This window comes from Pollachius pollachius, assembly GCF_949987615.1.
Source record: "Pollachius pollachius genome assembly, chromosome: 1".
NCBI classification, from domain to species: Eukaryota; Metazoa; Chordata; class Actinopteri; order Gadiformes; family Gadidae; genus Pollachius; species Pollachius pollachius.
In genome coordinates, this window is record NC_136934.1 from 40,288,207 (window position 1) to 40,308,052 (window position 19,846).

General features: G+C 51.0%; 1 protein-coding gene across 2 annotated transcripts in view; it reads right to left on the reverse strand.

Annotated features, from left to right (window-relative positions):
• Positions 1 to 1,095: 1,095 nt before the first annotated feature.
• Positions 1,096 to 19,846, reverse strand: part of dop1a (DOP1 leucine zipper like protein A) — a 28,050-nt gene continuing 9,299 nt past the window's right edge. For both annotated transcript variants that reach the window (XM_079729636.1, XM_079729637.1), the window contains 24 exons: positions 18,789 to 19,323; positions 17,858 to 18,150; positions 17,336 to 17,488; positions 16,703 to 16,803; positions 15,932 to 16,200; positions 13,422 to 15,663; positions 13,080 to 13,191; positions 11,960 to 12,142; positions 10,527 to 10,652; positions 9,555 to 9,689; positions 8,888 to 8,943; positions 8,682 to 8,786; positions 8,087 to 8,153; positions 7,579 to 7,723; positions 6,792 to 6,871; positions 6,157 to 6,266; positions 5,747 to 5,896; positions 5,455 to 5,516; positions 4,921 to 5,073; positions 4,227 to 4,363; positions 3,591 to 3,646; positions 2,936 to 3,100; positions 2,355 to 2,484; positions 1,096 to 1,732 (listed from right to left, as the gene is read on the reverse strand). In XM_079729636.1, the coding sequence (XP_079585762.1) occupies positions 1,418 to 1,732; positions 2,355 to 2,484; positions 2,936 to 3,100; positions 3,591 to 3,646; positions 4,227 to 4,363; positions 4,921 to 5,073; positions 5,455 to 5,516; positions 5,747 to 5,896; positions 6,157 to 6,266; positions 6,792 to 6,871; positions 7,579 to 7,723; positions 8,087 to 8,153; positions 8,682 to 8,786; positions 8,888 to 8,943; positions 9,555 to 9,689; positions 10,527 to 10,652; positions 11,960 to 12,142; positions 13,080 to 13,191; positions 13,422 to 15,663; positions 15,932 to 16,200; positions 16,703 to 16,803; positions 17,336 to 17,488; positions 17,858 to 18,150; positions 18,789 to 19,323 (5,880 nt within the window). In that variant the 3' untranslated portion in view covers positions 1,096 to 1,417. The remainder of the gene's footprint in view (positions 1,733 to 2,354; positions 2,485 to 2,935; positions 3,101 to 3,590; positions 3,647 to 4,226; positions 4,364 to 4,920; positions 5,074 to 5,454; positions 5,517 to 5,746; positions 5,897 to 6,156; positions 6,267 to 6,791; positions 6,872 to 7,578; positions 7,724 to 8,086; positions 8,154 to 8,681; positions 8,787 to 8,887; positions 8,944 to 9,554; positions 9,690 to 10,526; positions 10,653 to 11,959; positions 12,143 to 13,079; positions 13,192 to 13,421; positions 15,664 to 15,931; positions 16,201 to 16,702; positions 16,804 to 17,335; positions 17,489 to 17,857; positions 18,151 to 18,788; positions 19,324 to 19,846) is intronic.

Consider the following 19,846-nt stretch of genomic DNA (forward strand, 5'->3'; position numbering starts at 1 on the left):
CCACCTTCCTAATCCTCCTCACTGCGACCCGTGTTGTGGTGAGCTTGGATGGAGAGACGGATAGGGTCCCTGGTTTGCAGCATCCCCCATCTACAACACTTTAGTTTATCCCCCACAGATCGTGTCCTTCCAGGAGCCACCAATTCAAACCAACCACCGGCAGTATTTCAAACGGGATCGGGGGATGGTGGCGTTTTTTTTTTTTTTTACTTGATTTGCTTCCTCTGACTTATTTATTTATTTATTTACATCACATCTCTCTATCCCCGCCCCTCTCGTCGAAGTCAGGTGACACGCGACTGCCAAGATATATACCTCTACGTCATCAATCCGAACTGCGTCTTTTTCTGCACTTCTCGCGAGAACGAAACAGCCAACCACGCAAAAGATTGTCTTGACGTCATAAACGTGAAGCACGCATCAGCCAATGGGCAACCCACCTAGAATGTAGGGGTGGGGGTAAGCCGGTTTTGGTAGAGGCCCAGAACATGTTATGAAGGTCACGATAGCAGTCAATCAGGAGCTCAAACCCTATTTCAGATTTTATTGAAATAAACCTTTAACCAACGAATAGGTTCTGGTTTTATTTTCCTATAATAGGCTAAAGCTCACGCTGTGTAACGTGTCTGTAGATCTCCTACTGCGTTACATCCCCCCCCTTTTTTAAATTAAATTAATAGCCAATGTTCAATGAATAACAAATAAAGTAGATAGTGGGTGTTGTCTAGCATTACAGAATTGCGTAATGCCGGTGCCTAGGAACCACAGTAGGCATACGGGCGCTCCAGCGGAGCCAGATGGTCGCTGTCCAGGGTTCTGAATTTACAAACCGGGGACCATTACTTCCATGCAGCCACTAAACCCAAATTGATGACAGTAGTTAGGTAGCGTGAACCAGCAGTACTACACCAAACAGTTTTATAGTGGTTCGTTTTAGATAAAAAAAGACGAAAAATAAATTATCCTCCATCAACTGCGTCAACCCATAACATTTAAAGCTTGTAGTCAGTTAGTCCTGCAGACACTGAATGCACACCAAAGCCTCACAATTTGAAAGCATTTATTTTATTAAGTCACATTGATATGGAATGGCACAGCATCTTTACATTTTCCAAAATAACTCAAACTCACAAATGTTAAAGTCAGTCATCAAAGCATCTCCGTATATACAAATAATTAAAATTAAATAGCATTTAAGAAGTAAAAGTCATTAGAAATACAAAAAAAATCTACAAACTTGATTATGTTATTTTTTCTCCCTTAGTTTACCCATATCTATCTGTACAGACTGAGGTGTTTCACTAGTGTTGATCCGTATAACCCATCCCCTCCCCCCTTGATATATATATATATATATATATATATATATATATATATATATGTTTTTTTAAATACTCCTTTCTCTTTGTGGCCCTTCTCATGTCTTGATCAGTCCCTCCAGGAAGTCCTTCTCCACCATCTCCTCGATGTTCTGCCGGGCGCGGCTCCAGAACACCTTCTGGCTCTCTAGCTTGTGGCCAGCGTCCTTTTGACCTGTAAAGTTTCCCTCGCCTGGTGCTGGGCGGCCGCAGGCCGGGCCCAGGCGGCTCCCGGACTTGCAGTTGAACACCTGGCTGAGCAGGTTGAAGAAGGGCAGCAGCTGGTCCATGCTGCGGATCACGTACAGCGTGAGCAGCAGGTGGCCCGGCTCCCAGGAGAGGGTGCGGATCGAGAAGTCCTCCTCCGGGTTTTTCTGCGGATCACAGGATCGGGGAGGAAGGAGTGAGGGGGTTGGGCTCCCTATGCTTTGAGGGGTGTACTGGAGTGACTTCTTCAAATTAATTGTAGTATTAATTATTAGAATTAATTATTGTACTAAAGGGACTCTCGGATTGATTATTGACGACACTTATGTGTCGAACTGAATAATAAGGGAATTACACTGCACTCCATCATAGCAACACTGCTAAACCAACCAACTGAATCCTGCTTTCTGTACCAAGCCTATTCTGCACTACAGTAGATCAGAGACAATATAGGATGTGTGACTAGTGGAGCTACCAACATTTTTTAAGAGTCAGTAGCATAATGTAGCCTTACGCTACCATATGCTGTCACGGTAGCCTTATGCTACTATGCCTGTAAAAAACAGGTTAGAAAAAATAAAAAATCCAGGCAAAAACCCAGAAAAAAGAGCTGTCAGTAAAGCAAAAGCAGCGCACAAAACGCTTGGTTGCCGATGATAACAATGGCAAAATGACCGCCCCATCTGTAAAAAAGCCTTGGTGGGACTCGAACTGAAAACGTTCACAATTCGCCCAACCCCTTAACCATGTCTAGTTCCGGTCCTCCACTGAGGTCAGAATGTGAATTACCTTGGCCCGTTTCCTCAGCAGCTTGGCCAGTCGGACCACGTAGGGCTTGAACTCTCTCTGGTGGGTACCCTGGCGCCTCACTTCTAGTCCGGAGTCGTCAGAGGCCTCTGGGATGAAGGCCCAGCGGTACCTGGGTAGAGACCGGGCCGAAAGAAAGACCAGAGACGGCGTCAAACACAACCCTCAACACAATGATCTGGAGATCATCCCAATAGCTCCGCAGTCACGTCCATCCTTACTGAGCATCAACAAAATATTTTGCATGCACACTGCCGACATCGCTGCAGTGATTCTGATCCCAACCCACATGTACAAAAAGGTTGACTAGTTTCACAGCCAATGAACGCAAAATGTAAGTAATTTCATAGTAAAATGTGAGTAAATGCAGATGAAGATTAGCACAAATTATCAAAAACATTATCACTTCTCTTTTATGTCTGTGACTCAATAACCCTTTGGTTCATCCCCTCTTGAAAAAGAAAACCAACAGGTCCCCCCCCCAACCACTACTTCAAATTCCCTCTGTTTTTATCTTCCCATAAGCAGGACCATGCAAAGCGGCTTATGTATGCTGCACTGACATCTGAAACTGCGGCAGGCTCTCGGAGGGCAGGGCCAGGGCCAGGTCCAGCAGCTTGCAGGCCGACAGGTAGAGGTTGAGCCAGCGCTGGCTGTTGTACGAGGTGGAGAAGCCATTCCCCCCAGAGTAGGTGGTCTCCAGCCCCGCCACCGAAGGGCCCGACGTTCTAGGTAGAGAACAAAGAACTTTACCAAAGGAACCGGTGCTGCTCAAGATTGACATGCCTCCTATTTATCAAGTTTTTTTTTTACTTTGATCCTGAATCTGATTTACAACAGTGCTAGTGTGCTAACCATGTAGGCACTGTACCCACTTTCATTCGCTATTCACTGTCCTGTCCATAAAGGCACAAGCCCATACTAATATATAAAAAATACACATAACGGTTTGCATGACAGAGCTTCAGAGTTATACATTGGAATTCGACCAATATCCATTCCTGATATTTCCATGAAAATATATCCAGAGGGAGAATTGTTGTTATAGAGATGGTCGATAAGTTTCACCTTGAATTCTGTGGACAAGGCCTACGCCCAATCCCCCCCACCACCACCACATTGGAGAACTGGGTGAGCCCCATTCCCCCCAGAAAACGCCTTTGAGGGCAGATAACTGGGTGACCCCCATAGTCTGTTCCAGCAGAGGTCCGCCGTTACCTTGAGATGTCCTCGTCGGCCGTTAGCTCCTGCTCCATCAGGAGGAACACCGTCACCTACAGCCAGCCAGGAGACCAAAGAAACACTTTAGTCCTTTAGCATTTAGTCATTATTCCACAGATTACCCAGCGGACCAGTTTCTAACAACCAGGGAAGGAGTGGAAGTGTTAGTGGAGCAGTCAGACGCAACGGAGAGGGAGGGAGAAAGAGAGAGATATAATGTTAGAGAGGAAGAGAGGGAGGGATGAACTAGACTGCATGACATTAGAGGAAATTAAATAGTCAGAGGACTCTGACGATCTAAGATAGAGAGAATGAGAAAGAGAGACAGAGCAATGGATAGACGGCCAAGGAAATGGAGTGGGTAGGACAGAAAAATGCTGACAAATTCTTGAAAACCTTTGTCAGAGAGAGAGGCTGCAAGCACGAGAATCAGAGAAAATTATGAACATAAAGAGTAAATGACTCGCAGCAATACTGAGGCAGAGACGGGGTGTGTGTGGGTGTGTTTGTGTGTGTATGGAGGAGAAGGGCCTAAATCTAGCCTTATAGATTTGCTAGCCTTTATCGCAAGGCTAGCAAAAAGAAGAGCCTTTACCAAATGCTGTTGAGTCCCCAGTGTGTGTGCTCTCTCACCAGCTCGGTGATCATGGTGGGCCACAGCGAGGTGAGGTGCTGGGGGGACATGCGGAGCAGCAGCACCCTGAAGAAGAGGAAGACCTGCGCGTGGAGGATGGGCACCGCGGGCAGCCGCAGGCTCTCCACCAGCCGCTCTGCACAGGCAACAGACACACAGGTCACACGACGCAGGCCGCCGCCACACTGGGTGGGTGGGTGTGAGAGAGAGAGAGAGAGAGAGAGAGAGAGAGAGAGAGAGAGAGAGAGAGAGAGAGAGAGAGAGAGAGAGAGAGAGAGAGAGAGAGAGAGAGAGAGAGAGAGAGAGAGAGAGAGAGAGAGAGAGAGTGTGTGTGTGTGTGTGTGTGTGTTCTGACTACTATCTGAATGTATACTGTGTGTGTATGCATGTGTACAAACTAGTAATTGGTGTGAGTGTGTATGAGAGTATCTCTGTGTGAAGTAGTATAAGTGTGATAGAAAGCTCGAACTTTGACTGTGAATGTAATGCATGCATGTGTTGCCAACATGTGAAACGGTATTCATTCAGGCTTTGCCTGCTGTTAGCTATGTCTCGTTTTCCTGCATTGTTTTTTATATTTGCGCGTTGGGTACTGAGCAATGGTTACGCCTATGAGAATGTGATAACGTGTGAGTGTGTAGATGCACGCGTGTGTGCTTGTATGTGTGCTTGTCTGTGCTCGTGTCTATGTACCCTGGATGTCTGGCAGGTATTTCTGGTACTGGTCCACCTCGCTGCTGTAGATGGTGAAGGCCAGCCGTTTCAGCAGCATAGCCCTTTGCTCCAGCTCAGCGTCGCGGTTGGTGAACAGACTGAGGGAGCTGCTCTGGGCTACGGCCACGCGCGCTGACACAGGGACAAAGCCACCGCGATGACATCGTGAAATACTATCAAGGTTGGCATGGAATGTGTGCTATGGGACTATGTGCAATGCAGCCTATATTGAGATTGGCACATGGGTAGATTTATCGACCACACAATCCTTTTGCTAAAATTGGATCTAGTCTATTGATCCGGTCAATTGATTACCTGCTTGAACAAATTATGGCGCCTCCAGCGTCCAGTTTTTAATATTAATGAGAGCAGATTCATTTTTAAGGAATCAATACCTTATTGCCGATGACATACAGCAATTTCAATAGTTGAATGATCTCTGAAATGGGGGGGGGGGGTTAATGGTAACTCTCTCCAAAGAGAGCCTGAGGGGAAGGAGTGTTTGAGGCTTACTCATGAGGTCCCGGAATGTGGTCTTATCATGGGTCATCAAGTGATCGATGATGGCTCTCCAACTGAAAGCAAGGAAATCAGACCACATCATTATGTTTCAGTAATTACTCCTCAATGTTAGACACACACACATCTATCTATAGATACGTTTTTCTATTATTGTGTACTTTTGCCTTTTTCCCTTTTTTTGTGTGCCTCGTCTTAAGACTGTCCCCACTCAGAACCACCCAGTGTTTTTTCCTGTGCATCTGATAAGCCAAACTCTGGCATCCCGAAGCCTCGCTCCACTCACTGGCTGACGCAGGAGGAGTCCATCTGGAAGAAGGTGTGGTCCATGAACAGATCAAAGGCCTCCTTCTTCCAGGCGCGCCGGGTGTACTGGTACCCACTCAGGCTGCTCAGCAGCTGGATGCATGCCCGGTAGCTGGGGGCGTTGTGGGCACTGCGGCACACGACCAAACACCACGACACAACGCATAGTAAGCAGGACACATAGATAACAGAACCATGACTCATGTGAATCTTTTGATGTAGAACCTTTGTTCTTTTGCTTTTTCAATCGTTTTTTTTTGGGGGGGGATATCGCAGTGAAAACCGGCTTCTGTGTGCTGTTAATGGATGTGGATGATCTACACCACACACTTTAAAAGGTGAACAATGGACAGTGGTCACTGGTTCCTGATCAAAATGTGCTGGGTTTACCTGTGGTTGCGGAGGTAGGGCACAACATAGTGCATGATGTTGACAAGCAGGGGGATCACCCTCTCCTTCTCATCGCTGTAGAACACCATGTCCAGGAGGTGAGCCAGCACCTGGACACACCAGACACGCACGCACACACACGCACACACGCAATGCAACTTTAGACTTCATCAAAACTTTCCATCATACAAAAGGCCCGGCTAACAGTGCAAGATCAATAAAACACTAGCATAAAGTAATGCAGCATAGCCCAAACTGTGACTCATCGCCTTGAATAGTCTAGAGATCAATGCAGCTAGTCTGAACCATGGAGGCTAAGAAGAGAGTGTATTCTATCCCCTGGTTCCTTGCGCCTGCTGCTCTGAAAGACCAAAGCGGATGGATTTATTGGTTTGTTAAAGCTGAAAGAAAACGCATCGAGGGTTTGGGTATAAATCTCCCACCAGGAGATGTGATGGTGAGGGCGGGAGGGCTGTTAGTGGGAGGAAAGTCTAGAGGCTCCCATGCTCACCAACGCTGTTAGTGAGCACTGGGAGGTCATGCGGCTGGCGTGTGAGATAGAGAGGTGGGGAAGGGTGGGCTGGGAAGGGGATATAAGCAGGAGAAGGAGGAGGAGGCTGGGTTGGCGTGGTTACCTCGGCCAGCAGCGTGAGAGCGTGCACGCTGTACACAGATGGAGTGAAGCTGGAGGCCTCCATCACTGTGAGCATTGAATCTAAAGGAAGAAAGGCGTAGGCAAAGACACAACACACATCACACATCACACACACACACACACACACACACACACACACACACACACACACACACACACCATTAGTAGAAGCTAGACCAAAATGTACATGTTGTAATGCAGCATCATGCCAAACCTCTAAGCTCTGTGTATCCAGTGTGGGTTAACCAACATTCCATGGTCCTTGTTAGAAACCACATCTGTATGTAGATAGAGTTACCACGACCTTTCCACTAGCATTATTCATTAGCCAATTGATAAAGGCTTAAGGCTGTGTGCGGGGAGCTCAACGGGGAGTGCTTTAAGTTATTCAGCTGATGATCACACCTCGACTTGTCCTGCGGGGGGTGAAGGGTGTTTCATAGAAACACCAACAGAAACAGAGGGACTCTGTGTCACTGAGTCGTTGAATTATAACCCCAAACAAATGAATTTTTATATATTTGGATTTTATAAATATACAAATCGACACCATGCCACTTTTCCACGGCAGCCATCACCTAACGTGTCAAATGCAATTTCCTCACCAGTTTCTCCACAAACCAAGAGCCAAACTTTAAAGAACTTATCATGTACTTATCACTTATCAAGAAACGTGAGGACTATATAAGAATATATATATGAAAAGCAGTACACAGTAAGTCTAAAACCAAACCAAACAGACTGACAGCGAGCGTAGAATCTCACACCTTCTACGTCGGCCTCCAGGTTGCCTCCGTCCACCACGATCTGCGGCGAGGCCTTCACCTCCAGGTTCCTTCTCAGCCAGGTGGTCTGCTCCAGGGAGGAGCCCGCGATGGTCCCGATGGCCTCCACCACTTTATGGGTCACATCCTGAACGGAAAGCACACACGCACCAAGCTTTGATCGGCACAGTTCCTCGTCTCTTACTAGTGAAATGTGCATGCCACCGTTTTTAAGGAGGAATCAAATACTTTTAGATTCATGACTGACTTTATTTAGAATTTGAATTTTATGGATGTGGAATTTATTCGTACCCAATGAAACATCGTTTTAATTGGGAGACAAACAAAGATGGGAATATATCAATGGAATGGACTGCTAAAAACCGAACCGAATATAGCTTCTGCAGGTTTTACAAGGCCTAAATAAACAGCACATGTTAAGGATTGGGTTAAATTACTTGAGACAAAGGCTGAATGGGGCACCATGACACCTTGTTCCAGGCATGTTTACCTGTAGCTCTCGTTGGTCCTTCTTGCTCTCCAGGTTCGGGTTCTTCAAGATGAACTCGTTCAAAACCCTGGGGACCAGAGGGGGGAGGGCAGAGGGAAAGCGGTGTCACGTAACAGAGAGCGAGAGAGGGAGCAGCCACAGACAGCTCCCCAGAGAGACCCCTGGTAATGAAGTGCTATGCTGAGCTGTTAATCCCGTGTGCCGCCTGTTGGGTTAGTGGGTTCAAGCAAATACACGCTCATACAAGGGAGGGTTTGACTGTTCTGAGAGACCCATGCCTGGTTCCAGCCCCTGAATACCCACCCACTTATTATTAGGTTGTTACAAATTCAGGGTCTGGTGACGGTTGCTTGATCGATACTCGGTTCTGCAGGAATTTTCCCCAGGCCAATCAGCACATTGTTGGCACGACACGAACAATATGCTGCTATGGTATCCATTGGAAAAAGAATACTCTGTGAAAATAAAAAACGTGTGTGTGTGCATGTTGTGTCTGGTGTATGAGTTGCATGTGTGTGTGTGTTGTGTGTATTGTATGTGTTGTGTGCGTGTGTACAAGTGTATTTGTGTGTATTGGGACAGTGGAACCACCCACCCCAGTAGGAGGAACTGTCCGGGGGCGGGCAGGCCCAGCTGAACCGAGTCTTTGAGCAGCGCCAGCAGCGACGGCCAGCTGTCCACCAGACTGGAAACGGGGATCCTGGGGAAAGGTTCAGAGGAGTGTTTCGTTTATTCTAAAACGCCGGGGGAGGGGAGGAGCACATCACAGCATGCAGATAACTCAGAGACGGACGGCCTCACCTCTGCACGTAGGCGTAGAAGAACTGCAGCATGCACACCTCCAGAGAAAGGTGCTTCTGGGGACGCAGAAAAATAATGAGCCGTCTTCTAATACGCCTCCCTCAGGAATAATGAGGTACTCTGATTCTGTTTTATGGGACTGTTCAATTCATTTTTCATGATCGTTGAAAAACGACTGAAATGATACCACTCAGAAACACAAAAGTATGACGAATGCAAGGCAAAACCTGGCACTTCATTAACAAGAATCGTGGAATTGAGAGCAAGCGGCAAAGAAGGGTAAAATTAAACAGTGCCAACGGTGTTATATTTCTGCTATAGGTCTGTTGCTCAGTCTAGATTGACGCTCAAGGGAGAACGCATTTTCTGTGGCAGCTGTGGAACCGCCTCCCCATCTCCATCAAATCTGCCCACTATAATTCATATATTCAAATGACGTCCTACACCCACTTCTATTTACCAGCAATTGAATCCGTCTGATCCACCTGTGGGCGCCTGTGTATAGATACTGTGTCTGCACCACACCTAGGCAGATAGTTCCTGTTTGGTTTGTTTGCTGCCATCTACTGGATTAATTTACACTTGGTGGGGGAGTGTGTGTGTGTGTGTGTGTGTGTGTGTGTGTGGGGGGGGGGGGGGGGGGGGGGGGGGAGCGGGCTGCACCCACCTTCTCCTTGGCGATGGCCGGGGGCTGCTTGAGGACCTCCTTCACCGTCTGCATGACCGTCTCGGTGCGCATGGCACTGACCGAGCGTACCAGCTCCACCAGCAGCAACTGCTCCTCACTGGCCGCCGGGATCACCTGGGAGACCGAGGGGGGGGGGCACAGACACACGGACGGGCGGGCAGACGGACACACGCAGACAGATGGACAATCTCAGAAGAGTGGCAATATGGACGTTTGAAGGGCGTTATACAGATGGATAGATGGATGGATTTAAGATGTTTAATTTCCAAGCGCAATATAGTGCAGTGCAATTCCTTCCTCCGATGCTTTCCCACAAACATGCAAAAATAAATGCAAACGAAATAATTACATACAAATCATTCAATTATTATTTAGATGCATCACGTAGTATGGTGCGGTGAAGCCAAACAGAAAGGACAATGAGTGGATCTTATATAATCACCACTCTATTATATGGTCATTGCAAATCCAAAGTGGGCCCTTCATCCCAATCAACCCAGTGTTTCCCCTGTACGCAGTCGGCAGCGGCGCACCGCCACTGCTGGATTGTCAGCGCCACTGCAAATATATATATTTTATAATTCTGCCAAGTTCAAGGCACATTTGCAAAATGATCTGGTCTCAGCAGATACCTTGACTCTGTTGGTTGTTTAGTCATATTTGAAAGCTCAATTGGTACATTTTTCCCCAAAAAAGTAGTAAAAGTTTAAAAGAAGTAAAATTTTAAAGGGTTATTTTTCAACATTTTCTTCCGGGGGGGGCATGCCCCCAGACCCCCCTAGCGTTGCTAGGTTACCAACTCACAGCACCACTGCTACAAAAGAAATCGAGGGGAAACACTGCAACCTAAATGAATAAGGTCAAGTGGATGTTAAAGTAACCAAGAGTAAAATCCTTCAATAAGAACACAAAGGTCTGCTGCACCGGTGAGACCAACACACTTTTACTGACCTTATTCCTGACTGGGGCCTTGGTGTGTTTCCTCTCGTTCCAAACATAGGCAATAGCGGCCATGAAGTGGGCCCCGTGGTTCATGGAGATGGGTCCCAGCAGCTCGAGGACCTGCTGCCGGAGGTTCTGGAGGGGGGGAGGGACATACAGAGAAGAGGTAGATCCACATGTTGGCAGGACTACCTAGAAGGACCCAACATCTCAAGTCTTGAACGCAGAGCACGAATCTGGCTTCATATTTGTAGTGCGAGCTATAAAGAGAGTCATATCGTTTTAACAGCGAAAAGAACACGCAAATGTAGCGAGGCTATGCATTGCGGCCGTGTGCTTTGGGCTGAGGGCTTCAGTTGGAGTAATCCACTTCAGTTGAAGAACCAGCTGTAGTCGTTGAAGGGGAATGGAAGTGAAGACGGCAGCTGCCTGCACCACTCAGTCTCGTCAGGACCAGTTTCTTCTCATTGTGAAAGGTGTGAAGTGAGTGTCCAGGCGTCAGAGGGCTCAGAGCTCGGTACCGAACACAGACAGGCTCTTAACAGATACGGCACGTACGGTTGTAGAACATCTGACACAAACCGGTCCAGACTTCCATCACCGTACCTCATTTCAAACCAACAGAGACACAGACACTAGTGATGGATTAATTGTGCACCATGTCACAGACTGAAAACACAACCTCCACCAAAAATCAGACCTGTGGGTGGTTAAGCACTGGAGCGTTGCTCAGAGCAAGGCACTCAATGTGTGTGCGCGGGTGTGTGAGTGTGTGTGTGCGAGCGTGCATGCTTGCGGGCGTACGCAATAAGATTTATAGCCTGAATAAGGGCACACGATTGAGCCGTTTAACCAACAACCTCCATAGGGCTTTGTGAAGGAATGGTGCTTGCATTGATCTGGATTTAACTGTAGGTACAACCATCACAGATAAGTCTCAGATGATTCTGAGGTTGTATTGCCAGTGTTAAATAACTGCCTCCCTCCCTCAGAGTGTACAGGCTTCAACAAGCAGGGCTGTCCAGTGGTCCAGGGCCAGGAATAAGTCATACTATGTCACAGTAAAACGCTCTAACGGTGGTCCCGATACAATTCTCACAGAAGTGATCATGTTGAGAGACGGCTGTCAGTTTGACGGCTGGGGACAGTTTGTTGGGTTGGTTTCTAGACAGAACACCTTGCAGCGACCCACGTGCCACTCCCAACCTGTAGGACCATCTTACAAGCCACCGTCTTATCTAACCCACTTTCCTGTCTCTTCACTGTCCTGACCATAAAGGCACAAAAAACATGAAAACATATATTTTTTTAACAATTAATCAAACATTCAAAGTAAAGAAAAAGCCATAAAATGAGAATAAGTTTGAGGGCTTTAAGTGTTGTCTCTGTGCTGGCCTGCTCCAGACTGAACCTGTGTTGGCGTTGTAGAGGCGGGGCGGTACCTTGGTGGAGCCCAGGTTGATGAGGGAGGTGGAGCAGCCCGAGGCGACGGCGGGCTTGTCGGAGCTGTCTGCCTGGTGGAGGACGCTCCACAGCAGCGTGACCGAGGACATGATGGTGTGCAGGATGGACAGGATGCCGGCCCGCGCCTCCGCCAGATGCTTCTGGTCCACGTTGACCTTCAGCTGAGGGGCCACACACACACACACACACACACACACACACACACACCACAGGTACCACAGACACACACAAACACACGCGCGCATAAGCACACATTAGAAGGGGCGTGTCTGGAGCGATAGACCCTTACAGAGGTCTTAGGACGCACACAGGCGTCGCTCACGATGCTATGGATCTTGTACTCTAATGTACCAGGAAACATGGTCCAAGGTTAATGTGTGTAATCTTCTCTAGTTTAGTCTGCTGACTGCTCCCCGTCACATTAAAAGAGCAGACATGCATTTTGAACTCTAAGTTTAGTTTGTATTTTAAATACATGTTTGTAAGGTAAAGTCCAAAGCACACAGCCTTGTCATCACAAACACAGAATGTTGAATGAATGAATGCACTCCAAAATAGACTTGAGTCATATTTGAAGCGAGCTACCAAATACAGCCAGGTATGCACTGCTTGTGCTCTGCTCTGTTGAAACGATGTGATTATACAAATATCAGGGCGAAGTTCCCGCTCCTGCTGAAGCAACTATAAGCAATGTCAATTGAGCGTGTTGCAATATCAACCAGATTCATTAAACATGCTCCCGATAGCCTACCACTCATCATCACACTCAGCCTAATAATAGACAGACTTAAAACCAATAAGTCCACATCATCTTTCCTAATTATTCACCATCCAGCGTGACAGTGAATTAATTAGACCACAAACGTCAACCTGAAATGGCAACACATACAAACCATAAGTCGGCCTTATGGCCTAATGGATAAGCAAATACGACGTCACAGGAGCACTTTATAGTTCAAGCGAGGAGACGCCAGAGGTCCCCCCCAGACGGCTACAGCCGGCAGGCAGCTAGTTGCCAACCCCCGGGCGATGAGGATGCCTCTGTGAAAAGGTTACATCGTCAGCCATCAGCACATTGGTGGTAGACAGCGCCCCCACCTGATGGTACTGGGAAGATGGGTCCAGGAGGCAGTAGTGGATGATTGCGGTCACCCCCTCGAGCACAGTCAGAATCAAGTCCGGAGGTATGCACAGAGCCATCCACTGAGGTCTGGAGCAACGACAGGGAACGGACTTTATGAATATTTCAAGAATCATTATGAAGAACATACATTTCTGAAGCAAATGTGCCAATGCTGATGTACCAATAAACAAGCACTCTTCAACTCCCTGGGCCATGTGAGTTAAGATGTGTATACCCACAACGCTGCAGACTAATTGTATTAATATCATTAACTGATAATGAAAGGAGTCAAAAAGGTCAAAGCGTCCCGGCCTCACCTGACGTCGGTGATGCCGCTCTCGTAGCGGTACTGCTGCAGCAGGTTGTCCAGGTTCCGGCAGAGCTGCAGCGTGACTGAGGCCACCACGCGGCGCAGCACGCGCCCCATGTAGGGCAGCGTGGCCGTGATCAGCCCCATCCACTGCGGGTGCATCTTGCAGGCGTGGTGCTGATGCAGCGCCCGGATCACCGCGCACAGGAACATGCCCTGCGCCGTGATGGGCTGCCCGTGGAGGTACTGCAGCGAAGTCATGGGCTGCTGAGGGTTCACGTGCTCCACCTCGCTGCAGCCCAGCAGCTCGAACCCGGGCCCCGCGGCCGCCCCTATCCCGCCGGCGCCGGCGCCGCCGCCGCCGCCGCCACCGGCCCCGCCCACGCCCCCGGCCCCGACGCCCAGGCCCCCCTCCCCGCCTTCCTCCTGCGGCAGCAGCACGCGGTGCTCCAGCTCCACCAGGCTCTGCAGCAGCCGCAGCAGCTGCGACTGCACGGCGCAGCAGCCGTCGACGCGCTCCTCCGTCAGGTTGATCACGCTGTCCTCCGACAGGCCCTCCTCCGCGGCGGCCGCGCTGGCGCCCGACGCCCGCTGCTCGTGCCACTTCTGGGCGCTGAAGATGGTGGAGAGCAGGCAGTGGAGCACCACCTTCTGCACCTTGCACTTGGACAGCACGTCGCCGATGAAGGAGGCGAAGCCCTTGGCCGAGCCGCCCGTGGCCTTGGCCAGCTCGCCGAACAGCAGCGTGAGCACCTCCACGCTGGTCAGCTGCATGGCGCGGTTGCCCGCCAGCTCCTGGGCGCCCGCCGCCACGTGCGCAGAGTAGTAGCTGCGCAGGAAGTACAGGCAGAGGGAGATGATGATCTCCAGGTACATGGCGCTGCGGAAGGAGTGCGTGTGGGAGTCCTGCGGGAGGGGGCAGTAGAAGTCCTTGCCCATGACCGACACCCGGTGCCGGGCCAGCAGGTTCTGCAGCAGGGACAGCTGCGGAGTGTAGGTGTTGTTGACGCTGGTGGTGGAGATGGCGCTGACGAAGCCGGCGGGCGACGCCCGCAGCATGGCGGCGACCGCCGACAGGGCGTGGAGCGAGCGGGACGAGTCGTAGAGCTGCAGGTAGAGCAGGACGTGCTGGTAGAGGGGGTGGATGTTGAAGCGGGGCAGGGCGGACGACGGCCGGCGCGCTCCCGCTGCGCCGACACCGCCGCTCGCTGCGGAGAGGGGAGGCCCCCCGCCACCGCCAGCGCCGGCCCCGCCACAGGGCGACCCCGTGTCGCTCTCGATCTCCGACACATCGCCCTCCCCGCAGCTGTACCAGTTCTCCAGGTCCAGGCTGTCGCCGAAGAAGATGTTGGGCGGCCGGGTCTTCTCGGCCTGGATGGCGGCCTTGCGCAGCCTCTCCTCCTCCTTCCTCTTGGCCTTCTTCACCTTGGGCTTGGCGCCGGGGGATTTGTCCGACAGCCGCTCCATGATCTTGCCCTTCAGGCTGAGCTGGGTGCTGCTGTGGCTGCGCTTGCGGGCCTGCTGGGGGTCCTCCACCTGCAGGCGGAGGTCGGCCGCCGGGGGCCCCGGGCTGTCCGGCAGCGTGACGATGGAGGGCGACGAGCTGTGGCGGGTGATGCCCTCCCGCTGCTGCTGCTGCTGCTGCTCCACCTCCGAGGCGCCGTCCGCCGCGCCCACCGACAGGAACTCCAGGGTGCCCCCCGCCACCATCTCCGGCAGGCTCTGGTGGGGCACGCCGGGGGCCGGGGCCGCGTCCAGGCGGGTCCCCGTGGAGGTGTCGGAGGAGCTGGTGCTGTCCGAGTCCGTGTGTGGCCAGGCTTCGGGCGGGGAGGGGGTCTCGGCGGGAGCTTCCTCCTCCTCTTCATCCAACTCCTCCTCCTCCTCCTCTTCCTCCTCCTCCTCCTCCTCCTCAGCTAAACTCACCACCCGGTCGATCAGCTCCTCCAGCACGCAGGCCACGTCCTCCTCTATGGGGTCCCCCTCCTCTGCCGAGGGGTCCGATCCGTTGACCAGGTGCCTGCCGCCGGCGTCGGGCTCTTTGAAGCTGCCCTTGCCAGAGCCGCAGGACTCCAAGCTCTTGGGCTCCCCCTGCTGGTCGGCCGAGGAACACTCGCTGGCCAGCTGCAGGTTCTCGAGGCTCATGCTGAGAACGGACAGGGTGTCGCTGAGGGGGTTGACGGTCAGACTGAAGGGTTCCAGGTCCCCCAGCGGCAGGCCTCCTGGCGGCCGATCCTCTCTTTGGCTGAACGCTACGATGAGAAAAAAAATCTATTAGAAAAAGTGTTGTTGCACTCTACATTGTTCAATGTTATATACAGTGGTTTGTGTTAATAACAGACCAGCACGTACATAACTTTAATTAAATAAGAATACTTCAAATGTTTATCGTCATTTTGTAATTTTCACCCTTCTACATTATGTATTAAGTGTCTTAAAGAATTCAGAAAGTGTCTTTAAAGAATTCAGAAAAGCTACTTTTTAAAATGCATTGTTAATAACAACAAGAACATTGCTGACCATCGGAGAAGCCAGAATCCCTGATGTAGAAGTCCTCCGGGGTGTCCTGCTCAGTGGGGGGCGTGGGGAGGGTCTGGGCCCAGTGGCGCTGGGCCTGGACCCTCTGGATGGAGACGCGGTGGGTCTTGGGGTGCAGCAGCAGCAGGAGCAGCGGCTCCAGGACCCGGGCGATGTCGTGCCTCTGCAGCACCTGGTTGAGCCAGGCCCGGCCTACCGAGCTGGCCGAGGGGTCCCAGAAACTCAGGCTGTCCAGCATGATGAACAGAGACCTGGGGGGAGGAGGACAGGGGGGAGAGGGAGGGAGAGATGTAGAGAGGGGGGTAGAGGGATGGAGGAAGAGAGGGGTAGAGGAAGATAGAGGGAGAGAGAGGGGTCGATGGAGAGAGAGGGCTAGAGGGAAACAGGGGTAGAGGAAGATAGAGGGCGAGAGAGGGGTCGATGGAGAGATATAAAGAGGGAGAGGCGTAGAGGAAGATAGATGGAGAGAGAGGGGTAGAGGGATAAAGGAAGAGAGGGGTAGAGGGAAAGAGGGGTAGAGGAAGATAGAGGGAGAGAGAGGGGTCGATGGATAGAGGAAGAGAGGGGTAGAGAGAGGGGTCGATGGAGAGATATAGAGAGGGAGAGCGGGGAAGAGGGGTAGAGGAAGATACATGTGAAGTTAGAGAGAGAGAGACGCATGTCATGGAATACAGAACTGGCATTTAAACGACCTTGAATGAGCCGGATGAGCCTCGGTTTAAATGAGCCGTAAGAACCAAACAAGGATTTTACCGGTCAAATGTGCGGGTGAAAGGAGAAGACTTTGTGATGTTCAAGTCTCTTGTCAGGTGCCAAAGCACCGAGAACTTGACGTGAGCCTCCAGGCGAATTCTCTGTGAAGGGATCAGGATCACAATTAGACAGCAAATAGAACACACACACACACACACACACACAACAGCCATTTTAACCTCTGCTGAGCGCATGTTTGAGTGTCACACTGCGCGGCTCTGTATGCAGTTATTTTATTTGCAGACCGGAATTCTCTCTCCCCTCTTTATTCCTCCAGTTCCCCATTATATTATTTTACCCTGAGAAAGCAACGTTCAGTACCTACAAAAGCGCTATATAAGTTGACTATATTGTCATTATTATAAATATCATCATGATGATAAGGAATACAAATTAAGACAACAAACAAATAATAGCCAGGAAGTGTTCCTTAAAGGGCGACTGCTCTGTTCACGACAACCAATGTTACATCATATTATATATCAGTCAGTTCGCTTTATTACATGGCTGTGTATCCATCTCTCATGCGGCTACCCTGTACGTTGCATGACGGCCACACATGGAATGAGGTCAAGCATGCTGTACTGCAGGGGGAATGCGTCAGAACGTTGTCATATTAGGGCGTGGCCGAACCTTGTCCCGGTGCATGAGCTGCTGGCTGATGACGTCCTCGCAGATGCTGGAGGTGGGCACCAGGTTGTGGAGCTGGTAGAAGAGCTCCACGCTGCGCTGATGGTGCTGTGGCGTGCCCTCGCCTAGCTGGTCCCACAGGATCACAGCCACACTCTGGCAAGGGGGACGAGGAGGGGGCAGGATTAGCAAGGCTGGGCTAGGCTAAGCTAGGCTGGGGGAAGATAGTTCTACCAAGGCTACTAGTGTAGTCAAACGGTAACATCATACGCCGCTTATTATCGTAACAATAAGTGCTTGACTCTCCTGGGTGATTGTGTATTTATATTATTGTGTGGTATAATAACAATGATTAATATACATGTCTGTGATATTCGAGCAAATACAAATTGTGTCAAATAGCTTGGTTATGCACTATAAAGAAGTTAAAAATCTGAGTTTGACAGGGGTGTGGCCTGAACAAGTCCACATTATAATAGGATTCTTGGTGGGAGGCTAATTATTTGCCCACAGAAACTTTGTTACCTTGAAGAAGTCAGTCTTGTGCGCCATGTACTTGAGTATTCCCTGAGTGAGTGGCGGGCGGATCACCACGGCAACGCGGCCCTGGCTGGGGCTCATGGGCTGCTGGGCCGACTCGGGGCCCCCGCCGCCCGGGGAGCCCTCGCTCTCGGCCGTGACCATGGCGACGGACTGGGTGAGCCCCACCAGGTCCATGAGCAGGGAGATGGCCACGCCCTGCAGGCTGAAGTCCACGTCCAGGCAGCAGGCGTCCATCAGGGTCTGCAGCCAGGCGGGCGGCACCGCCTGCTCGCTCTCTGCACGGGGAGGAAGAGGAGGGAGAGGAAGGAGGGGAGGGAGAGGAGGGGAGGGGGAGGAGGAAGAGGAGAGAGAGGAGGGAGAGGAGGGGAGGGGAGGGAGAGGAGAGAGAGGCGAGAGAGGAGGGAGAGGAGGAGGAAGGCGAGGGAGAGGAGGGAGGGAAGGGAGAGGAGGGAAAGGAGGGAGAGGAGCAGACAGTGAAGGGGTTGAATTATTGAAGGGTTTCCACTGTTGCCGATGTATTATTGATCCTCAAACGTTCATAAGGTAGAAAATGGCCCATTTGGTATTTGACACTATACTACACTATACTTAAAAGAGATTAACAATCTAATTTAAGTGATTTTTATGGCACTTTTTGCACTACATATTTATCATATTAGTATATTTATTAGAATGTGGACCTTTTTACTCTGTGGGATGTTTTACTATGTGTTTAATAATATGTGCTATTTTTTCTTTTAAAAATCATTGACTGAGTGAACCGTACAAAATTTCCAATGCCCCTGTGCACCTGTACTTTGACAAACGGCAAAATAAACACTTGGACATGAACCTTTATTCCCAGCATCCACCTCTGTATTGGCGGTCTAACAGCTGTATCTTTCCACAATAACAGGTAATGAACCCGTCTCACCTCGCTGTTCCTCCTGAGAGGGGGAGGACTGGAGGTTGCCCTCGGCGATGTAAACGGGGAAGCTGGAGCACTCCAGGAACAGCTGACAGCCGGCCGCGAACGCCTGCACGTACTCCGTCTGCCGGGACCCCGGCCCCCCGGGAGCGGCCCCCGCCTCCGTCCGCGCCCCCGGCCGCACGCAGGCCCCCTGCGGCCCGCCCGCCACGGCGGGCTCCAGCTCGCAGCTGTCAGCCCGCCAGTCGCGGCCCGCCCGCTGGGGGACGATGTACAGGGTGATGAGGTGGGAGAGGAACCGCTGGAAGTGCTCCAGGCAGCGCTGCATCACGGGCCTCTCCTGGGGCCGGCCCTGGGGGTGGGCGGTGGGGGCACGGCCCGGCCGCTGGAAGGGGTGCTGGGGGTCCGCCTCCTCGGACCCGCCGGCCCGGTACTGCACAAAGTCGCTGAAGCCGCACTCCGAGGCGCGGCTGCCTGCCGGGGGCTCCGCGTTGTTGTCCTGGAACACCTCCCCGTTCCCGGGGAAGACCGGGGAGGTGGCCTGTGGCAGAGGAGAACCAAGCGGAGGGAGGGCCAAGGGAGCATTTGAGACGTGATGCACCCCTATAGCTTCTCGCATTCAGGAACAAGTACTTTGTAGAAGCAGAACATGTCTCATGTCTGGGCTTCAAGGTAGTTGATATGAGCGCAACATAGAGAAACCGATGCCATCATACAGACACTTAGATAAGTACAGCACAGCCGTTTGGTTGTTCTCCCTCTACAGCTAAATCTGGAGCATTGTGCATCATCAGGTCTGCAGACGCAGACAGACCCACAGACAAACTCTCTTTGCGAGTTGAATCCCACAATGCTTTGCTACAAGTGGCCGTTACAGGCTTTCTAAAATGCATCTGAGTGGAGGCAGGAGGCCAGTCATAGAGCCTTGACTCAGATGGTTGATCCATAGTACTTTAATGGCCCTTTAGAGGGACTTTGATTGCAGTTCAGAGAGACGATGAGGGTTTGGAGGGGGGGGAGAGGCAATGCTCAATGTGATTTGAAACGGCGCAACTATGTGGGGC